Below are 21,777 nucleotides of genomic sequence, written 5' to 3' on the forward strand. Positions count from 1 at the left end.
AAATGTAGTGCTACTTCAATGTAAAATAAGGTAGAAGAGTCAGGACCAAAATGCTAAAAGCTAAGGTAGGAAAGCTCCCTGAAGTAGACGCTGAGAAAAGATGAATGAATGTGCACCTTCAGTGAAAGCTGAAAAAAAACATTCTACAAAAGAAGCAGTGTGTGTCCTGTCTCCAGAGAGGACTAGTAGTTAGAGAGACTAAGTTGTGTTTTCAAGAAATACCCTGCAGGCTTAAAATACACACAGCAATACACAAGGAGAAAAAATTGAAAGAAAAACATAAACTTGAGAAAGAATTGCTATGAAATAATTCTAACAAGAATAGATTGGAGCAAAAACATAACATCCATCTTCATTAATCCTCAGACAAGAGCTTTAGCCACTGTGAAGGATCACTGTAAGGTTAAGGGTCAGACACCTTTGAGACCTTGAGAATCAGAAAAAGAAATCTGACACTCGAACTTTATGTTCTCTTCATGTGCAGAGTGCATGCAACAGTTAGAAACACAATGACTGCCTCAAGTCTTGATGGTCAACATGGAGGTATAGCAGGGAAAGAAAATGCCTTACAAACACTAACCCAGACACACTAAAGCAAGCAATGTCTGGCACAGAAAGAGGGAGAGAGCGTGCAAGTGAGCGAAAGCTTGAAAGATGGAGAGGTGTACTGATAGAAGGAGAAAGGGAGGTCTGGAGATCACAGGGCTGGCTAGTGTTTCTGTTTCTGAGTCCTGCAAAGAGGCTCAAGGCTTCTGGTTAATGTCCACTGCCCAGAAAATTTCAGGCTGGACCAGTTGGAGTTGACAATCTTTCTCCCATTCCAGTTTCTATATCTACCCACAAGAGATGATCCAGTATCAGGCCTCCCTTAATCCACCCAGGTCCGATCTCTTGGTCTGCTCCGGAACACCTTGTCAAGGCATCGTGGCCTGGTAGACTAGACCAAGTTAGGGATATGGGGGGAGGGTTTCAGCGACAGATGTGCAGCTGTGAAATGATACGTTTACTCAAGGCAGCAGTAGAAAAATAGAGCTTTGTTTTTTGAGTAAATGAGTAACGCGAGCAAATGATGACAAAGGAGACATGGCTGCTCTGCTGAAAGGCCGCTCTGCCGAAAGGCCGCTCTGCCGAACGGCATGTTTTGTTATGAAAAGCTTCCAGATTGATGTTTTGACAAAACCAAAGTTTTGTGCACTTATTGCATTGACGAACTTTTCTTCCACTCAAGCACGAAAAAGTTGAAATACCATCTTCGGGTGAAACACATTTTTGCTGATGTTATTTAGATGCCAACAAAACAACTACAGCAAAGTAATAAACTAGTGCAATCACTTAATGGGTCCCAGACTGCAGGCCCATCAACATACAGTAGTTCAGGACCGAGGGATTAAAGACATCATTCAGATCGCCACAGGTGATCATACAAGCTACCTTTGAGGGGAACTATTGTTACGATAATGCAGTATGATGCTGAAAATGCTACAAAAGTGAGGCAGTTGGCAAAAAGGTTCTTTTATTGCACTTACTGGAGACCACTGGACATCACAAGCAGGCGCATATGGTAAGCTGGGCCATATTGCAAAAAGGCTACACTTGGCTACACCAGACTCAACACTGCCATGTAAGAGACTGCTCTCTTTGGCAGGCAACAAGACGTTGGCGATATCATCTGAATATTTGAGCAACTGCTTGAAAGAAGAGCAGACTGTATGAGTGGTTGACAGGAGGAGGCATGTTGCACAGATACACACTGTTTGAAGTAATTCTCTTCAACCATAAATGTAGAGAGACCCTGTCCTCTGTCTCCTCACACACATAATGAAATTCTATTTCTAAAATCTTCTAAAGTCTTCTTATTGTTACATTAATTTGAGTTGATGGACGGTTGCTGTACCAACTGAGCTGTCTGGCCGCCGCGGACATTACTTTGTAACAGTTTTTGGTTACTGCTAAATTCGCATAATATACAAATTAAGATTGTTATTGAACACTAGTGTAATAAATGTTAATGGTTGAAATAATAAAACTGTTTCTTCAAACCGGTTTGTGATGCATTTATTCATTTTAGTGATGTCCGTTAAACACGTTATTAACGGTGTTAAAGCAAACCCATTTTATCGCGAGATTAAAGTTTTTTTGGACCTCAAAAACTTTGCAGTTTTTTCCACACGCCGTTGCAACAACATTAAAAAAAACACCACACCCGATCTAGCAAGACTGGAAACAAAACAACGGGCCCGCTGCACACACTTGTCTGGGCTTGCGAGCGGCCAAAGAGTAGTAAGGTTATGTTCTGAGTGGATGAACTGAGCTATCATCGCACCATGTCCAGTCTGAAATACCCCACAGCTGATGCCAATCCCCCCCATCAAAGTATTTTTTTTCCACCCTTTTATTGGACAGTGTTACATTGTGTGAGAAATTATTTGCTCCAAGTGAGAAGGTTAGTTTGAAACTGAACACTACAGTAGGCTTACTCGTTTGACAGCACTAATTTATTTCAAACACCACACACACACTTACAAGTAAACCCTAGTATTTAAAATGTGCGTGATAAATCACAGCCCATGAAACATTATTGAACTTTTCCATAATTATTAATTGTCTAAGCCAATTGGACCGGCTTCCTGAGCCACAACAGTGCATTTAGGGTGTTGGTGACACTGGGTCGTCAACTGATGAATCGGCAAATACAATACCAAGGTTTGGACACACTTCATTCTATGCGTTTTCTTTATTTTTTTTAATGAATATTTACATTGTAGATTCTCACTGAAGGCATCAAAACTATGAATTAATACATATTGAATTATGTACTTAACAAAAAAGTGTGAAATAACTGAAAAAATGTCTTATATTCTAGTCTCTTCAATGTGGCCACCCTTTGCTCTGATTACTGCACACTCTTGGCATTCTTTTGTTGAGCTTCTAGAGGTAGTCACCTGAAATGGTTTCTCAACAGTCTTGAAGGAGTTCCCAGAGATGCTCAGCACTTGTTGGCCCTTTTGCCTTCACTCTGCATTCCAGCTCTCCCCAAACCATCTAGATTGGGTTCAGGTCCGGTGACTATGGAGGCGTATCACTCCATCACTCTCCTTGTTGGTCGAATAGCCCTTACACAGCCTGGAGGGGTGTTTGGGGTGATTGTCCTGTTGAAAAATAAATGATGGTCCAACTAAACGCAAACCATATGTGATGGCATGCCTCTGCAGGATGCCGTGGAAGCCATGCTGGTTCAGTATGGCTTCAATTTGGAATGAATACCCAACAGTGTCACAAGCAAAGCACCCCCACACCATCACACCTCCTCCTCCATGCTACATGGGGGGAACCAGGCATGTAGAATCCATCCGGTCACCTTTTTAGCATCGCACAAAGACACGGCGGTTGGAACCAAAGATCTCAAACTTGGGTTCATCAGACCAAAGCCCAGATTTCCACTGGTCTAATGTCCATTCCTTGTGTTTCTTGGCCCAAACAAATCTTGTCTGCTTGTTGCATCTCCTTAGCAGTGGTTTCTAGCTGCTTTTTGACCATGAAGGCCTGATCCGTGCAGTCTCCTCTTAACAGTTGTTCTAGAGATGTTTCTGCTGCTAGAACTCTGTGTGGTTTTTGTCTGGTCTCTAATCTGAGCTGCTGTTAATTTGGGATTTCTGAGGCTGGTGACTCAGATTAATTTATCCTCAGCATCAGAGGTGACTCTTGGTCTTCCTATCCTGGGGCGGTCCTCATGTGAGCCAGTTTCGTTGTTGTGCTTGATGGTTTTTGCGACTGCACTTGGGGACACATTAAAAAGTTTTTGCAATTTTCCCGACTGACTGACCTTAATTTCTTAAAGTAATGATGGCCACTTGTTTTTCTTTACTTAGCTGATTGCTTCATGCCATAATATTAATTCTAACAGTTGTCCAATAGGGCTGTTGGATGTGTATCAACCTGACTTCTGCACAACTTAACTGATGGTCCCAACTCCGTTAATAAGGGATGAAATTCGACTGATTAACCCTGACAAGGCACACCTGTGAAGTGAAAAGCATTTCAGGTGACTACCTCATGAAGCTGATTGAGAGAACTCCAAGGGTTTGCAGCGCTATCAAAAAAGCAAAGGGTGGCTGCTTTGAAGAAACATGTTTAAGACATATTTTCTGTTATTTCACACTTTTTTGTTAATTCATTTAATTCCACATGTCTTCAATCATAGTTTTGATGCCTTCAGTGATAATCTACAATGTAAATAGTCATGAAAGTAAAGGAAACACATTGAATGAGAAGGTGTGTCATTTATTATCTCATACTGTTGAGCAAAGAATTTTCACAAACAACACCTTTCTTTGACCAAGTCCCCATCCAGCTTGGTCTGGTGCCTGAGCTAGTCTCTTATTTGTTGTGGAAAAGGCCTGGAGAATGTGACAGCTGATTAAGAACTAGCAGTTGATCTAATGGACGAGAGAGAGGGAGAGAGAGAGGGAGAGAGACCAGAGCAGAGCAGACCAGCTGGCCAACATTCATGACAGCCACATCATTTAGATTCGGAATACATTTCCTTCTGGCCCTTGTAAAAGGGAGTAGAGAAGCCCTGACACACCTCCATAGACGCCATGTATTCTGTGAGGCCAAGACAGTGCAGGACACAGTCGTATTGTGTATATACAAAGATTGTCTTGAGAGACAGTTAAAATCCCCACTGCAAGTTTTCTGTGTGTGCTTCAGCCTCTTAATTTGCACAGAACAGAAACATCACCAAGGAAAGTGGCATGTATCAATCAAGAAACTCATTCATGTGAAATTAAGCAGCTATTGACGTAGGAAGCTGGATTCTGAATGACTGAGGGCAAAAAGCCAGGACAAATGCATCTGACTTACTGAATCAGATTGATTTAAGTACGTCTGAGGCAGCCAATTAAACAATTGTAAAGGCTACCTTTAAAAGCTCCAGGTGAGCCAATGATGTCTTAAGGCAGTTCTTAGGCCATGTGGGAGCCATAAATACACAATATGGCCCCACAAACCTCATTTTCCATATTTTGTGTATGCTTCATGTCCTATTAATATTGGCTTCATATAGTCTAGGCCTTCTGGTTTCACTTTGAGTCCTTTTTTTTCCTCTGGAATACATAATCAAGGTCAACCAAAGTGACCTAGAATAATGGCTGTGGGATCACTCCAGAGATTTTCCTTGATTACCAATACAGACATTTGACTGATAGAATGTGGACTGGTGGATCTGTAGGCCTTTCCTTTTTTTTCACTGTCCTCCCTAATGCTCTTGACATGGTTCAAGTCAATGTGGTTTAAGGTTATTCAGTAGTCAGCTGGCCATTCTGCAGCCTGTATGCTGCACTAAGGAGTAGCCCTTCTCCTTTCCCCTGTCCTTATCACAACCTTGCCTTAGGCTTTATCAATCCTCTATTCGTCTAGCTCATCTGGCTAAATTCAGAGGTACTTGTTTGTGGACATTGAGCATGATCTTTCGACTTCATACTGTGGTTGATCATTAAACTAAAATATTTGGTAGGTAGCCTAAGCATGGAATGTAACATTGCAAGGACAGGGATTCCTTTGGGATCTCTGATGTTGTGTGGTTTACATGCTACGTTCTGAACCATAAATGATTAGCCAGGTTTATTGGGTGTGGGTGCTATTGCAGCAGGGAAAGAGGTTTAGAACTATTTCCTTTTTGAGATCTATGTTTTGAGGTGTGGAAAGGATAAGATAAGTGCCCAAAGGGCAAGTCTATGCTCATTACCAAGGAGTACAGTTGATGGACATTACAGGGTGAGACAAACACTTGGAGGGCTACCTAGAGCCGGATCCAGTTATTCATGGGATACCAAGTCTGGTCCAAAAGGAATACAGTACAGTTGTCTGAAAATGAGCTCATTTACCAAAAATAGCTGAATTTTCCACTTTGGTACAAGCGTCAGCCTGCAGCACCTTTACATGTAATTAAAGGCCTATAGAGAAAAAAACTAAAAGAAAATGGCAAGCCCACATCAATGTTGCTGTTTAACAGTGTTGCAAGTGCCGAGCCTATTAGCAACTAACAGGAGCAGAATTTAAGGGGAAATTGACCGACCACAAAATAAGGGATCTCAGGGCCTGGCTAGAGGCCTGCTGACAGAATCTTGTTCTTTAAGGTGAGCAACACCTGAGGCAGGTGGAAATTGAATATTGCTTTATATTTCCTGTGGCTTTTTGTGGAGCTGGATCTTGGCAGGGGAACAATGAGTGTGGTGGAATTCATGAAAAGCACACTTGAGTAACTCCCTTTAATTGAAAAGAGGGGAACTGTCATGTATTGTTTTGGCTATTCTAGTTATACACGCCGGCACTCACATTACATGTCAGCTCTGATGCTGCGGCTACGCAAAATGAGGCAAACCTGCGAGCCCCAGGCCTTGTTGAAAGATGAGATTAGAAAATATTTGTTTCATCTCTGTGACAGAATAAGATTAAGGGGGACGTGAGACGCTGCTCCAACCATCTGATGAAGGAAAGTGACAAGAGGTAGAAAGAACAAAAGTCTGGTTTAAGTCTTCATGTAGGTCTTCTTCCTTTTTGTCTGTCTTTCCATATTTGACAGGTTAGGGTTGTTCCTCTTCCTTCGGTGCTTCTCTCTCCCTCCAGACGGACTGACCAGTAACTGATGCTATATAATTACCCAGGTGAGGCTTGAGCGTTTCCATATGAGCGACCTGGGTTGCAGAGCCTGTCAGATTAACATGATGTGTGTGTTTTCTCTCTGCTGTTTAGTCATTCCCAAAGCATCCCCTTCACAGCCTTGTTGAATAAAGAGTTGTATCTGTAGAGTTTTGGTGGGGGGGCTTTAGAGGAAGGGGACAATTAAGGTTTTATTAATGGTGTGCCATTGACGTTAGCCATGTTCACCTGAATGTTAGGTCTGAGTGCTGGTCTCTGCTGTAAGGCGAGATGGTTGTTCTGTACTTCTGTGTGTTTCCAAGTCTCCCTCTCTGTCCATTTGGCTCAGTAGTTGACAGGCTGGCTCACGTCTCAGTACCAAGTAGAAAGCAGAGGAAACACATAGTTCTGCATGTCTGGAGTGGGGCAGTTTCCACTTATGCCTCCACGTTAACAGTAAGAGACGTTAAAAGCAGCTTGGTTTTTCTTTATTGAATAAAAAGGGCGAATAAGAAAATAGGTTAAAAACAGGCTTATTGTGGTCAAGATTTAATGAGGATCTGTGATACTAACGTATTTTAAAATGTTTCGGCCGTGACAGCGAGAGATGACCGTAACTGTATTATACTGGGTGTCTGTACTCTGCTACACTAGCAATATTGAACTTGTTTACATGGGCTTAGGCCTAGACCGTAACCAATACTTAGGCAGTATCTCTCTGGCACACAGACAAAGTGGCATTCAAATTTCGGAATTGCATTTAGGGTGTTGGGCTTCCCTTTGTAAGCGATTTAAATTAAAAAAAGACTGAGGAGAGGCTGAGGAGAAAGGGGAAACTGCGTTTAGTGTTGGGCACTAGTCTTGGTTACTTTTTAGGGTACATACCAAATTACGCCGGTACCAAGTACTGAGTAGCGTTCCAATTTACGGTAAATCAATCAGTGCTAGATGCCGGTGTGTAAGCACAAGCTTCTCTGTCCTATCCACTGCATGTTGACTGAAAGTGGGGCTCAGCTTTGAGCCCCACTTTCGGTGGAGACGGAGTAGGATTACAGGTAAATCAAAAGTCTCTGAATGGCATTCACGTTTCCCTCACCTGCTTCGTTTCCTGAAGAGAGGAAAAAGAAATGTGTTTTAGAAGGATGAAACATGCTTTCCTCTGAAGCATCATGCCAAGCGACGTCTGTTTGATTTTTTCAATTTAATTTATTTTTGTATCTTTATTTGTTATGGAGCGTTCCACTGAGAGGAAGCCTCTGTTTTGTAGGAAAGCCCTGATCACGTTCACCCAGTTTGTCGCATTAACACCTGGAAGCTGCCCAGTACAACCTGAGAGAGTGGTAACTCCAGCCTGTTTCAGAAAGAGAGGTAACTTAACCACAGAGTCAGTTGCTATGGTAACTGAGCCTGTGAACCTAACCTGGTCAGAAGCAGGTTTTCTTCTCTCAGTGACCCACTACACATGCATACACAGCGTGCTTTCATTAACTCATTCATTCATTCAGTCTGTATTAGGCGCGTTATAGCGCATAGTTATTGCATAGACAGTTTGTTATCTGCATGAATAAAAAAACGGGGTTGGTTTATTAACTATAATTGATTGTTAGGCAGACTACAAAACGTTTTAATCCAAACATTGCATTTTCTTGTGTCAACAATCCCGTTGATTAAAAAGCTGTATTACTTTGCAGAGTTTGGACATACTGACTATATCTGCATTTTCATTTCCAGATACTAGCCTATCAATATGAAAGAAATAAATCAATCAGAAATTAATACACTATATTAGAGTTTACGCATTGACTCGAGCAGCAATTTTTTCCCAGTTAATCATTAATAAATGAAGCAGCTTGTGTATTTTATACTGTCTGACTATATCTTAGGCAATTTGAATGTTTAATTTAGCTTTTACAAAATTATGGAAAAAAGACCTATATGGATAAAAGAATGTAGCCCACTGATTTTTGAAATGCTGTGAAAACCATCAATCTGTCCCTATAAATCCTATAGGTTGCATAAACAGTATATAGACATGTAGACATGCACGTATACTGTAAATAATCATCCAGCCCATTTGTAATGTATGTCCATGTGTATATTCTTTTCACCATTCTTTTAGTTTACAACGGACAGAAAACTTGATTTTAATAGACATTTATTTATAATTAGGGTTCCAAGGCTGAGGGGGATAATTCTACACTCAATCTGAGGAAAAAGGTACTCAAAACAAGTGAAATGATCTGTCCATGCAGCAAGATAATTTCACTTGACAAGCTTAATTGATTTAACATTATAGTGTAAAATCGAACACTCAAAATAAGAAATGCACTCTTAAAACAAGAGAAATTATCTATCACTTTTAAATCTAAGTTTTTTTTATCTTGGTAAGAATAATTTGCAGTGTAGGTATAACGTTGCATTGACATTCCAGGGATTATCATACAGTACAGCAAAATAGCATGAACTCACCTAACATGCAGTCACACAACTAATGATGGTTTGTTGTGTATCAGTGACCGTTTGGTTTTTTAAATGAGCAGCGGAACATAAAATGCGTCAGTTAACGTTACGTGAATAAAGATACACAATGAGTACGTTAGAAACATAACCGAAGACCGATAAATAACAGACGAGCGTGTTAGGAGGGTGCTGCCATGATACAACTTGACAAGTTATAGGTGAAATGGACATGACATAAAATCCCCTACCCTATGCCCTTGTGACAGACTGACGGGCTGGATGTTGGTTCTCAGTGCAAAGGAGAAGCAGTTCCATCTTAACCCTAAAGGCGAGCCCAAAAAACACCACGCAAAGAGCTTTCCCTTCATGCTTAGCTCCCTATCCCACCACAGCAGTCCAGTACAATGCCAACTTCAGCCTATACTGCACTGATCTGCCTGTTGATCTTGTGGTCAATCTTATCCTCTATAGGCCTTTTTCATAATTTTTGTGCAATCAAGATTACACATTTACTTTTGTATTGGGAACGTAGCATAAGGAAATTATCATTTTGTTGACAATGTATATACAAATTCTTCTTGCAGTTGGTGCAAAGCTTTTTTGCACTCTAGGTAAAATTGTCTTGACTCCGCTGACACTCCCCTTTGAGTTCCTCGTGAAAGCTTAGCTAGGTATAATCATGGTGGTTTGAGGGCTAGGTGAATTGGGCGCTCCACCCATATGTCTTGCTAAATATCACAGAAACATAATGCCACCTTCATTAGCATCATTCTATCTGCCCCACACTATGCAGTGTTTTCTTTGGGGCCAGCAAGAATAAACCCTGAACATGGGCCGGCCCAGCCCATCATTATCCATGTTCAAGAGGCCTTAGTCTTTGGCCATCCATAACAATCCAGGCATCAAATGAAACCTCTCTGGTTTCCTCAAGTCTCGACATCGGAGTTTTGCTTCATCGTCTGAGGTACGCCATAATTCAGGCACTTTTACATGCTCACATTGGCACATAACAACCCTGGATCCTAAGCAAACATGCTGGGTTGAAAATGATGTCAAGTTTTCTCTCTCAATAGTTTCTGTGACATAATGATTCTGGCTGGGAAAAAAGAGATACCACCAAGGTGAAATATATTATGCCAACACATAAGTACAGTGTGGGGCATTCTTTCAAAATGTAGACCACATACAGTACAAATGATATAGTCAAATGGAGCTCTAACAATTAGAGTTGTCTTAGTAAATCAGTCTCAGTCACATCAATGAACTAGAGAAAGAGGTGAAGCAGTTGTTACATGTATTTGCTGGTTGAATAGTGACTGACAAACAAGTACAAAAGCCCTCCTGTTCCCTTTTCAAGAAAGAAGAGATTGACTGCCAACTGCAGAAAATCCCAACTGAAGAAGGGGTTAGAAAAGACAGACAGAATGTTTTATATCAAGTACCTCCGTCCGTCTGCTAGCTTGTAAAAGATATCCAGTGTGCTCATCTTCTCTCCAAACTCTGCAGCTATCTAGTTTATCAGGAAGTAACTAGACCCCAGGCACATTCATGCTGGCAGAAGGGGGAGTAAGAAGATCTGCGTGGAATTGGAATGACAATGAACTTAGTAATGTATGAATTAGACTGCACAGAAGGGGGTTGAATAGAGCAGTGTTGCACAAAGGTGTGAATGTATGTTTTGATTTAGGTAGGTGAGGTCGGATCAAGTGTTGGGGGGGGAAATAGAATATGGATTCTGTCCCCTCCCATGAAAGGAAGGATGTGTACGTGAAGGTGGGTAACCTAGACTCAAATGTAGATTTGAAGGTTACACATATACTGACAATAGTGCTGTGACCATTTCTACTATTTACTACTACTACTTCTTCTATTATTTAATATTTCATAGCATAGACTATGTTAAGATTTGAAAAAGCAAAACAAATTATGTTTTCCTTTTTGCATTTTACAGACTGTTAAAAGTGTTCCTTTTTGTCAAAATGGTTCATAATGTAAACTCAGAACATGTGAAGGGGCCTTTTGTCCCCCCCCCCGGCTGTAGTGGCTGTAATTCTGCACCAAGGCTGAATTTTGGGAAAGAGACTTCAGTTTCAGTATTAGAGGACCTCTAAGGTCTATATAAAGAGACTTCAGATACAGTATTAGTGGACCAATAAGGTCTATATAAAAGAGACTTCAGATACAGTATTAGGGGACCACTAAGGTCTATATAAAAGAGACTTCAGATACAGTATTAGGGGACCACTAAGGTCTATATAAAAGAGACCTTAGATTAGGGCTGTGGTCAAGACCACCTTTGTCGAGTCCAAGATAAGTCCAAGACCAGGACTAGTCGAGTCTAAGTCAAGACAGAGTCCAAAGAGGTTCGAGTCCGAGTCAAGATAGAGTCCAGGACAGCAAAAAAAGTTTTATGCATGACAGTATCAAGACAATCAACTTGGATGGAGACCAAAAGCCATATTTTGCAAGACCAGTGGCCGAGTCCGAGACAAGTCTCCAGTCCGGACTCGAGTCCAAGACTGGACTTGAGTACTACAGCCCTGCCTCAGATACAGTATAAGGGGACCACTAAGGCTTATATAAAAGAGACTTCAGATACAGTATAAGGGGACCACTAAGGTCTATATAAAAGAGACTTCAGATACAGTATTAGGGGACCACTAAGGTCTATATAAAAGAGACTTCAGATACAGTATAAGGGGACCACTAAGGTCTATATAAAGCATCCAAAGAGCACCAAGTCATGGGACCTTTAATTATTCAAGATTATAGCACTGTCACTTTTTAAAGTGCTCATAGTATGCTTTTCCCCTTTCCTTTATTATATATCTTTTTTGTGCATATTATAGGTTTACAAAGTATAAAAGTCCCCCAGTCCACCCCAAAGGGACTTACCATCTCCAACAGAATACACTGTTTACCAACTGCTCCAAACAGCTCTGTTGTACTCCAGCTTTTACTTCTCTGACAAACGTGCTTCACATGCCTTATAGTGCTTGCCTAGCTGCTAACATGGCAACCTTATACTCTGCTTCTGATTGGCTAGTAGTCCTCACTTAGGTACTGTGCATGTGCAACAAGATGAAGAAGAAGAAGTGAAATTCCTCATTTTTTTTTTTTTTTTTTTAATTAAACCATTTAAACTTATTCTGATCTAACCTCTAAATACAATTATGAACCTGAAAACGAGCATAATATGAGCACTCTAAATAACATAATTTGAATAAAACTACATGCTGGTAAAGTAACACATGTTTTGCAAGAAGAGGATGTTCTACTTTGCTGGAAATCAAAAAGATGCTGGTTTGATACTATCCATTCATAAAAAACTGAAGTGACTGATATAAATTTGCATGTTGAGAAGTGCAGTGTCCTGGATATAGCAAAGTGGATATCAATATCTTCTGGGCCATCATCTCAACTGAACCACTTGGCAAAACTTACTTAAACTTACTAACAAAACAACACATTCCTCTAAAAAAAAAGAGGTGTCTTTTTGTATACCTTGACCAGCGAGTGGAGGCTTCTCTCCCCAAACATGTCCTGGAGGAAGATGTTGTCCTCAGGGCGGCTGACATGGGGCTGCAGCTGGGAGGGAAGAGCCGCCAGCAGCTCGTACAGACCTGAAGACGAGGAAGAGGAAACAGAGGTTTGGCATCGCTGTGGGAGGACTGAGTACATGCCTTCATTCACATACTAAACACATGCATAGAAACAAATATGCATACATCTGTAGTTTAATAATACATACAAGAACATAAGAGCTGTATGTGTGCAGGAAAACATATATAGCATGGGACCCCACAGGGTTGTTTGCCAATTCCGCTGCTGTACACCCTGTGACTGCGTAGTCTCCTGGACTGACACCACCATTTGAAAGTGTGCTATCATTGGGCTGATCCCTGGGGGTGAGGAGACTGCGTACAGAAAGCAGGTTTTCCTGGTGTTAGCAAAATAATCTCTCCTTAAATGCAGACAAAACCAAGGAGATGATTATCGATCCTAGAAGAGGGGGGAAGGAGCAACAATCGTTGGGAAAGACATAGAGAGGGTGAAAACCTTTAAATTCCTTGGAACACACATTAGCGAAGACATTACCTGGTCTCAAAACCAGCTCCTAAAGAAAGCCCAGCAGAGACTGCCCTTCCTAAGGAGTCTGAGAAAATTTCAACCAAAGTCCTCTGTAACTTCTACAGATGTACAGTGGAGGGTGTAAGCCCACCCTCCATCACAATATGGCAAGGAGACAGCAACGGCTCTCCAACGTGTTATAAAACTGCACAACTCATCTGTGAAGCAGCCTTTCCATCATAAATTCAATTTTAATTATAGTATCAAATCACAACAAAAGTTATCTCAAGACTCTTTCCAGATAGAGGAGGCCTAGAGCACACTCGATAATTTACAAAGCCCCAACAATTCTAGTAATTCCCCCAAGATCAAGCATTCAGTGCGACAATGGCAAGGAGAAACTCCCTTTTAGGAAGAAACCTTGGTCAGACCCAGGTTCTTGGTAGGCGGTGTCTGACAGGGCCGGCTGGGGGTGTGATGAACAGTGGCAATTATAGTCACAATAAAGGTAATGGAACTATGACATTACATGTACACCACTTTCACCATTTTCATGCCATGGGACCTTTAAAGACAACACACACAAACAAAACAGCCTCTTCACACTCCTGCTCTCAGGAAGGGGCTACAGGAGTGTGAAAGCACGGACAAAAACACTCACACACAGCTTCTATCCACAGGTAATCAGACTCCTGAACACTGCAATATCTCCCCGCACACACACTCCATCCTTCACTCCTAAACCACATATAGTCTGTCAAAGCACAGTGAACTTTATTCATTTTTAATCTCTTTTCAAACTATTTATTACAACTTTTTGTTTGTTTTAGCTTCATTGTACTACACTCCTTTTTTTGCTGTGTAAGGAAGACTGGCAAAGCAAGCTTTTTCATTGCATGGTGTAACTTGTCTTCACTGTGCATATGACACTAAACCTCTTGAATCTTGAATCTGTTTTTACTACCCACACATGTTCAACCTGCAAATTTGACAACATTTTTAATTTCCTGTTGAAAAACGAGAAAGGAAGGTGTCTTCAAGAGCGGACCAATGTGTGTGAGAGGGAGAGGGTCCGTGAGTGATTAGTCAACTGCATGGGTAATGTCATCTTTACCCCTGTGTTTTGCTTTTGTAGGGTCACACTCATCGCCTTAAAAGTCAACCTGGGCAAAATGAATCTTGACGCATTATTTCCTTCACAGCAGCAAAATGACGAGTTAGAGTCAAAAGTGGCTTTGGCGAAATTACAAGGGTTGGCCGTCAGAGCCTTCCAGCGTCCCACAGAGAACAGAGGTAAGTATACATCATCAGTGCTTCTGGCTTTGGTTGAACTTTGAGCACAAGGGTAGAGCTTCCTCTGAGTTGTCTACACGGGTCTTCTAATAGGAAAACAATGCGGTTTGACCACAGATCAGGGGAGAGGCACAAGTTGTTTACTTGCACAGATGCTGCAATGACAGTTAAGTGAGCACTGACCACTGAACTCATGTTAACATTTAGTGTATTTGTTTTGCTGTGTAATGAAAGTATTAATATATTGTTTATATGTCTGAATGTGCATATGTTAAGCATCATTCTTTTAAAATATGACTGTGAACTAAAATAAAACAGCACATAGTAGTTTCTGTATTTATTCAAGTATTTATCAGTAATACAGTTAAAATGGGTAAAATGTAAACAATTGCGTTGCAGCTCGATTTAAGGTGTGCATTCCTATATTTTCCGCCTGTGCCCCTACAATTTTCAGTTGGGGGCTACAGTGCTTCAAACTTTTTTTAAAGTTAGTCTGGAGCCCTCAATCAGAAAAAACTCAAAAAAATACATCCAGCAACTAAAAATTCAAACTTTTTGATCAGTTGAAAAGTTCAATGTTAACCATTTTATTATTTTTAACTAAACAGATGGCACGCATGTCCTCAGGGGGCTTTCAAACAATCAATTTCTGAGTGGCCGGGTTGGTTCAGTGGGTAGAGCAGGTGCACGTACAGCCTCGACATGGATGTCCATGGTTCTAATCCGACCGGTGATTTCCCCCCCTCTCTCACCTTTCTCACCTAGCTGCACTATTAAATAAAAGCAAAAATTAATCTTTGAAATAACAGTAATCAATTTCTGGTGTATTTAGCATGTATTTGCAAAACAGAAGTACTCAGGAGGAATTCTATGTGACTTTTTTTACGGACCACGGGACAACTATTGTCTGTTACACCACTAATAAAACGCCTTTTCATTTCTATTGTCAAAAATTGTGGATGATACCAACAGAACCTCTCCATTCCGTCCTTTTTTTTCGTTACCCCTCTGTTGGGGAATAGCACACTGATCTTATCTGTCTATAAACTGCAGGAACGTCGGTCTGTCTCTAGCTGACTAAAATGTGAACACCTTGGACAAGGGCTGCACGGTTATGGCCAAAATTATAATCAAGATTATTGTGATCAATCTTTTGATCACGATTATTCTCACAATTATTTGTTGATTTTATCCAAAACTAATTTTATTGTCACATAGGCTATTTATAACTGCTTTCACATCCATATTATGCTACATTCCTCTTATGTTGAAGTTGTATGTTGTATAGGAATACAGCTGCGACACATGTAAATGATAATTAGCTATCTGAAATAAATAGCGTAGGATTTTTTTTTTTAAATGCATCTCTGAGAAAGCTCTTTCACTTGTTTTCAACAATAACTGATTAAAAGAGCTAGGGAGAGAGAGGGAGAGAGAGGGAGTGCGATGGACGTACTCACAGAGAGACGGCTGATCATCATAAACAGGTCCATCACGGGTCGAATGGCGGATACACACGTTGTGTGTATGAAATGTCTGTATTGTCACTGCGCTGCATTTTCATGACCTATGATATTCTGGCCATGAGTCCCATCTCTCGCCCAGGTCCAGCGGGCTCCGTTTCACTATACTCAAACTGAAGTTAGTTGCATTCAGTAACTTCTACTTGTTCTTCGCTGTGGCGGCCGCGATAGCAGTTACCCGCGCAAACACTGGTACAAATAGAGGTTTGCCCCTCATATTTAACAATATACAGCGGTGTTAACAAAAAAATTAAAACTGTAGACCAATGTCAGAAGTGTGGACCGCTGTGTGGCCGGGCACTGAGAGTAAGAGGAGAGAGAGTAGAAAGATCCAACACAGGCATGGCTTTACAGAAGAAATGGGTCATGTAACGGAAAATTAAACCATATCTATATAAACAGTATTGCAGCAATGCGAGGACATTAGCACAGGTGCGTCCCAGTGGAGCTAACAGCTAACAGACGCTAACTAGCACCTACTGGCACTGCGGTGGCAAATGTAGTAGTGTAGATGTGTCCCCTTTATAAATGCACCAGAAAAGCCCTCTAGACTCTCTGACACAGCAGTTGAAACTCATCTGACTGATACTTATCAGAAACTCGAAACACATTCAGAGTGGAGCCATTGTAATGTCAAGACAAACTTGATTGGCTTGGCTACCTCTCTGAGTGTCTTTCATCAGAGCGATAGAGAGAAAGGAGGGTGAGAAAAAGAGCACCACACTGGAGTAATTCGTAGCTGAAAACGGTTGATTGACAACATTGGTTGACGTCTTTGGCTGGATGAATGACTGAAGTGGCGGGCTCTCTGACTGGGTTAGAGCAAGTGTGTGCTGGCAGCTCAGACCACTTGGCGGGAGAGGGCAGTCAAATAGATGGAGTGTCATCTGCCACACTCAACCCTCTGCTTTCCATGTGGAGGTTATTTGGGGTTTTAGAGATCTTTGAGCAGACACACAGGATATATCAAAATGATATCCTCCCATGTTCTTCAGCTCACAACATGGATTCACTACATACATAGTGTTAGCGCCTCATATCTCATATCGCACAACAGTTCTGCTACGGAAACAAGGAGAGAAAAAGCCATTGAACAAGACAGAGGTTTTACACACAACACGTGCAGCAGTCATTATAGAGACCCTGTGGTTTTACTCAAACTTGGTGTGTGATATTGTCCCTGGTATGTGGTCATCCAATGCTTGGTTCTCTGGTCCTCATTACCAGAACCCTTCTAGCTTTTTATCTAACACAAGCCTGCCTGACCAGCTGGCTCCCCCGGTCATTTACAACTTGGAACTCCCGGCAGAACATCTCACATAATATATTAAAATCAGATTTAAAGAGACATGGGTTGAGGTGAGGGGTGTAGGAAGGGCGGCAAGAGTGGTGGGGAAGAGATATGGGAATGTCATTACAATAGGCAGCGCTGAGATATCAGTAGGAGGGGATGAAGGCAGCAAGGGAGGGAAGGAGAGAGTGAGAGTCCCTAAGCATTATTCTCCTCAGGTACGAAGTCTTGCCTCCTGTCTACACTCTCTGCGATTCAATTCTTTCTTTTCAATACTTTATTCCTTCTGACAACAATTCCTCCCTCTTCATGCTGGGAAAACCTAAAGGAGGTGAGGTGTATGCATATAGCACATTATGTGAAATACATCAAACCAAGTAGGCGATCAGAATTAATAACATAATGAGGGGGGAAAAGATGCAAAAAGACAAGCTACCACTCTGCTCGCCTTCTGGGGTCACTATGTCAGGCTGAACCCTGTGAACCAGAGAAAACCCAGTGCCAACCAACAACAGAAACAGCCGTAGAGGAGCCAAGAGCTAAACAAGGACTCTGCAAAGCTGAAATTAAATATAAGAATGTATGGGTGGACAAGCAAGGAGAAATGGAGACGAATGGAGAGAAAAAGGAAATGAGCCAGAGAACAACCACAGTGGTGGTAAAATCACTGTGTGTGGACACTATAAAAAGTGGAGGGAGAACTTAATCCAGGGCCAGATGTATAGACAAATGTAACATCATAAACTTTGCCCAGCACAGACATTGAGAGACAAAAATTAGGTGTGTGTGTGTGTGGGGGGGGGGGGGGGGCAAGAAAGGGAACAAGATAGGGCCGACCATTTACTACTAGAAGGGTGGACCAACTTCTTTCTTGCAGGGCTGGTCTGGCTTCATTTGATTTGTTTTGGCCGGACTATTCTGGACCCTCTTGTGCGGTTAGTGTGTAGCAGACCTGGCAGTGTGTTGTAGTGGACCACTAGTTTCTGTTGTGGCTAGTTCTAGACCAATCCAGGCCAGAGCTCATGAAGGCCGGCATGATGTTGTGCAGGATGGCCGAAACAGTCTTCAGAGAAATCAGACAGGCCAGGGCCTCTGAAGCATCCCGTACGGAGGAAGTGACCACTTTAACTGCCAAACAGCACTTCCCCTCTCACGCCCCCACACCTCCACAGCGGTTAAGAAAAAGACCCTTTCAGACCCTTTTTATGTAAAACACACACAAAACAATCCCAGACAATGAAATGCATTAAACATGATACATATAATTGCTAGTGACATAGGTCAACAACCTCATTTTTTTCTAGAGCAGTGCAAGATGGGATTGATCTAACTACACATAGTTTGCATGGGTGTAAAATATGACCCTTGCCATGATATTGTAACTTTGACACGATTTACTTACAGGCCACACTTGGCCACATGGGCTGCTAGGAGACAGATTAATCAGTCTTTCCATAACTTTACATGTTGGAATGTACAGCACTGATACGGTGGGACCCCACTAGCATCTAGTAACTGAACTACATACAGAAAGACAAACTGCGTGTCTGTAACTTTTTCGAATACAGGAAATGAACGTTTGGTTTTGACTCAATTTCCTCCCCCTGCACTTTCTCCAAGTTGCCGAATGAGTTATTGACCTCCCTCATATATCTTTCAGGAACGTGTAGAGAGGCACAATGTTTTGTGAGGCTCACCAGACTGCCGGGGGAAGACAATTGTGACAACATGTGGGGGCTTTCTTAGCAGGTCAGTATATCAAACATTGAACTGTGAACACCAGTGCAGTGCCCTTTTCAAAACGCCTGTGCTATTGCTGATTTTAACACTGAACCCCGGAATAGCTTATACGAGCCCCCCAAAGCAACTCAACTGTGTACTACTGACTCACTGTGTACTTCTACTTCAGAGGAAACACTGTTTTACTACATTTACCTGAAAGTACAATGTTACTGGTTACATTGGAGATTCAGAATCTACACATAAAATATTCCAAGCAAAATACGATGCATGGTATTTTTATCCAGCATTATATTAGAGTTAAAAGCTCCACCCTGGAAACACATAAAGTCACTTTAAGTGCATTGTGCTAATAATGTCTCTCTTTCACTATTCCCTTGAAGTAAACATTTAAATCCAGGATTTGTGTTGATTTTCAATTTTGACAGAAAGACAACACAAGGGTTAAGCATTTTATCTACCACTGCCAATACCAACATCCACAACCCAAAACGTTTCAGTACAGTTTTAGTTGATGTAAAGACATTACATTTTAGTCTACTTTTATTATTTACTTTTATTAAAAATGTTTGCTCCCTGCATTTATCACCTTTTTAATGTAGGCTTATTCCTGTGTCAAATATGATTTATTTTTGACGTGTCAGTTAACCTAACCTTGACAAAACCATTTACCTGTTATATCTTATAATTACCCGAGGAAAAACAGATGCCTACCAACCCTTCACCTGTTTAACTGATTTTATCAGTAAAAATAAGACAACTGTCCTACTGTTACGGACAAGTAAACTAAGCACAGACAGTGGACTGTCCTGCGTTTAAACAGAAAATTGCTACTTGTAGACTATGGGTGAAACACTGATGCATGATTAGATTAATTTCCTTATTAATCACAGGTGCCGGAGCAGCTCTGGATCACCCACTTTAACCCCTGGTTGACTGCAGCTTTGCACTTACTCCAAGTCCTCAGCGGATTTAGCCTAACTGGGGATTTTCTGGGATCTTCTGAGTGGAGTTGATTGACATAGTATAGTATGATGATGCAAGAGCAAGTTGTACAAAAAAGATGCAGCTGCAGGCTGTGTAGCCTAATCCACTTAAATCTTGAGTTATCTCCTTATTATCAATCTGCGAGTGAAGAAAAGCCTGCCTCAAGCATAGCAAAGAAAGACAGAGAGCAAAAGAAAATGAATTGAAGCAAGAATCCGTAAAGGAACACACAACATCTGAGATACACACTATCATAAATAACATCTAATTAAAGCATGTGTTTAGTCAGAAAAAGAATGATGACACTAAAGACAAGGAAACACAATGAAAAGAGCGAGGAGTGATGGCTTTATGCAATGCCAGAATTATAATTACAGCAATGATGTATCCTGCACTAATGTCAAAGACGTTTTCATCCGAAGGGAGAAACCCGTCGCAGACAGTGGGTGGGAAGATGGATTTAACCTGAATCAGTTGCCAAACTAAAGGGAAAGTGTTAAGGGCCTTGTTCACAGCCAACCCCGGACTGATATGTCATGCCGCCGTACAGCTTCTGTTCTGTCCTGAAGACTACCAGCGCCTAACCACTTAAAAACCTTCTTTCTACTAAAGTAGCATGCAGGAGCATGGAATAGCAGGACATTGGTTGCCAGGATTAAGTGACCATATGACTGTTGCAGCATCACCTACCAGAAATTATATAGTATTAAAAGCTGCATTAGTTGAGCTGACGTTGTGATCTTTAAACACAACTTACAAAAGTCCAGCAGTGTTCTACTTGGGAAATAACAGTGGTAGATCATAGAGCATGTAAAGAGGTGGCCCATGAATTCCACCGCGGAATTCCGGCCTCCATTCAAGTCCACAAACCTCCCATTACCAGTTACTAAGACCAAACCAATTCTCCACATTAAAAAAGGTCAGGGGACTGAGCCGTCCAATACCATCTTCAATGATATTTCAGTGTCACAGTCTCTGAATAACTCCATCGTTTAAAGGGAAAAAAAGAGAGTGGCTTTTGCAAGATGTTAGGGCTCCACGGCATGGAAAATGACTTCAGCAAGTACAGTGGGCCGGTCCAGGTGCAATCAACCATCACTCCGATCATATATCGACTGTTTCACTACCGCAGGCTGAACTCTGGATGTGTGTCATTTCAGGGCCTATAAAGACTCCGTGGCCCTTGCTGAGCTCATGCTTCATTCAGGGGAAGCAAAAATAATCTAGTTTGCAGGACCTTATCAAAGTTTCTTTTCAGAGCCAGGACAGGCCAAGCTTTTCAAAAAGGATTTACTTTATTTCATCTCTTTTTCAACATGCCATCAAAAATTACGTAGCAAGTGCCTCACCCATCCTCTGCTCCATGCTTCGTCACACCTTTAGACTTCAAAGGGCTGTCAGCACATTGAAAACAGAGCTCAGGACAAAAGTACAAGTCTAATCAACATAATTGAAGGCATATAGTCTGCAGGATCCGTCAGCACCATGAAGAGCCAGCAGTGTTTTCAGCTACAACAGTTTTAACAATCACACTGCAGACAAGTGAGGCTTAAGTAGAAGCACCTGCACTACGGCTGGAGTGAAGTAATTTATAGGGAACTTGGTATCTAGTCCAGATCTAGGTAGTTAAACTTCACAAATGACATATAATGTAAGGAAAGACAGATAGGTAGAGAAATTAAACATAGAGGAAAGACGAAGGGTTCAGAATATCTGGGCAGACAAAAAGATGATGATAGAGACATTATCATGGATAAAGACAGATATATGAGA

At 41.5% G+C, this 21,777-nt stretch overlaps 1 protein-coding gene across 6 annotated transcripts in view; it reads right to left on the reverse strand.

Moving 5' to 3' along the window:
* Positions 1-21,777, reverse strand: part of mpp7a (membrane protein, palmitoylated 7a (MAGUK p55 subfamily member 7)) — a 174,276-nt gene that overhangs the window by 97,825 nt on the left and 54,674 nt on the right. For all 6 annotated transcript variants that reach the window (XM_034862844.1, XM_034862841.1, XM_034862845.1 and 3 more), the window contains exon 3: positions 12,604-12,722. In XM_034862844.1, coding sequence (XP_034718735.1) covers positions 12,604-12,722 — 119 coding nt within the window. The remainder of the gene's footprint in view (positions 1-12,603; positions 12,723-21,777) is intronic.

Source organism: Etheostoma cragini, chromosome 22 (assembly GCF_013103735.1).
Source record: "Etheostoma cragini isolate CJK2018 chromosome 22, CSU_Ecrag_1.0, whole genome shotgun sequence".
Taxonomy (NCBI): domain Eukaryota; kingdom Metazoa; phylum Chordata; class Actinopteri; order Perciformes; family Percidae; genus Etheostoma; species Etheostoma cragini.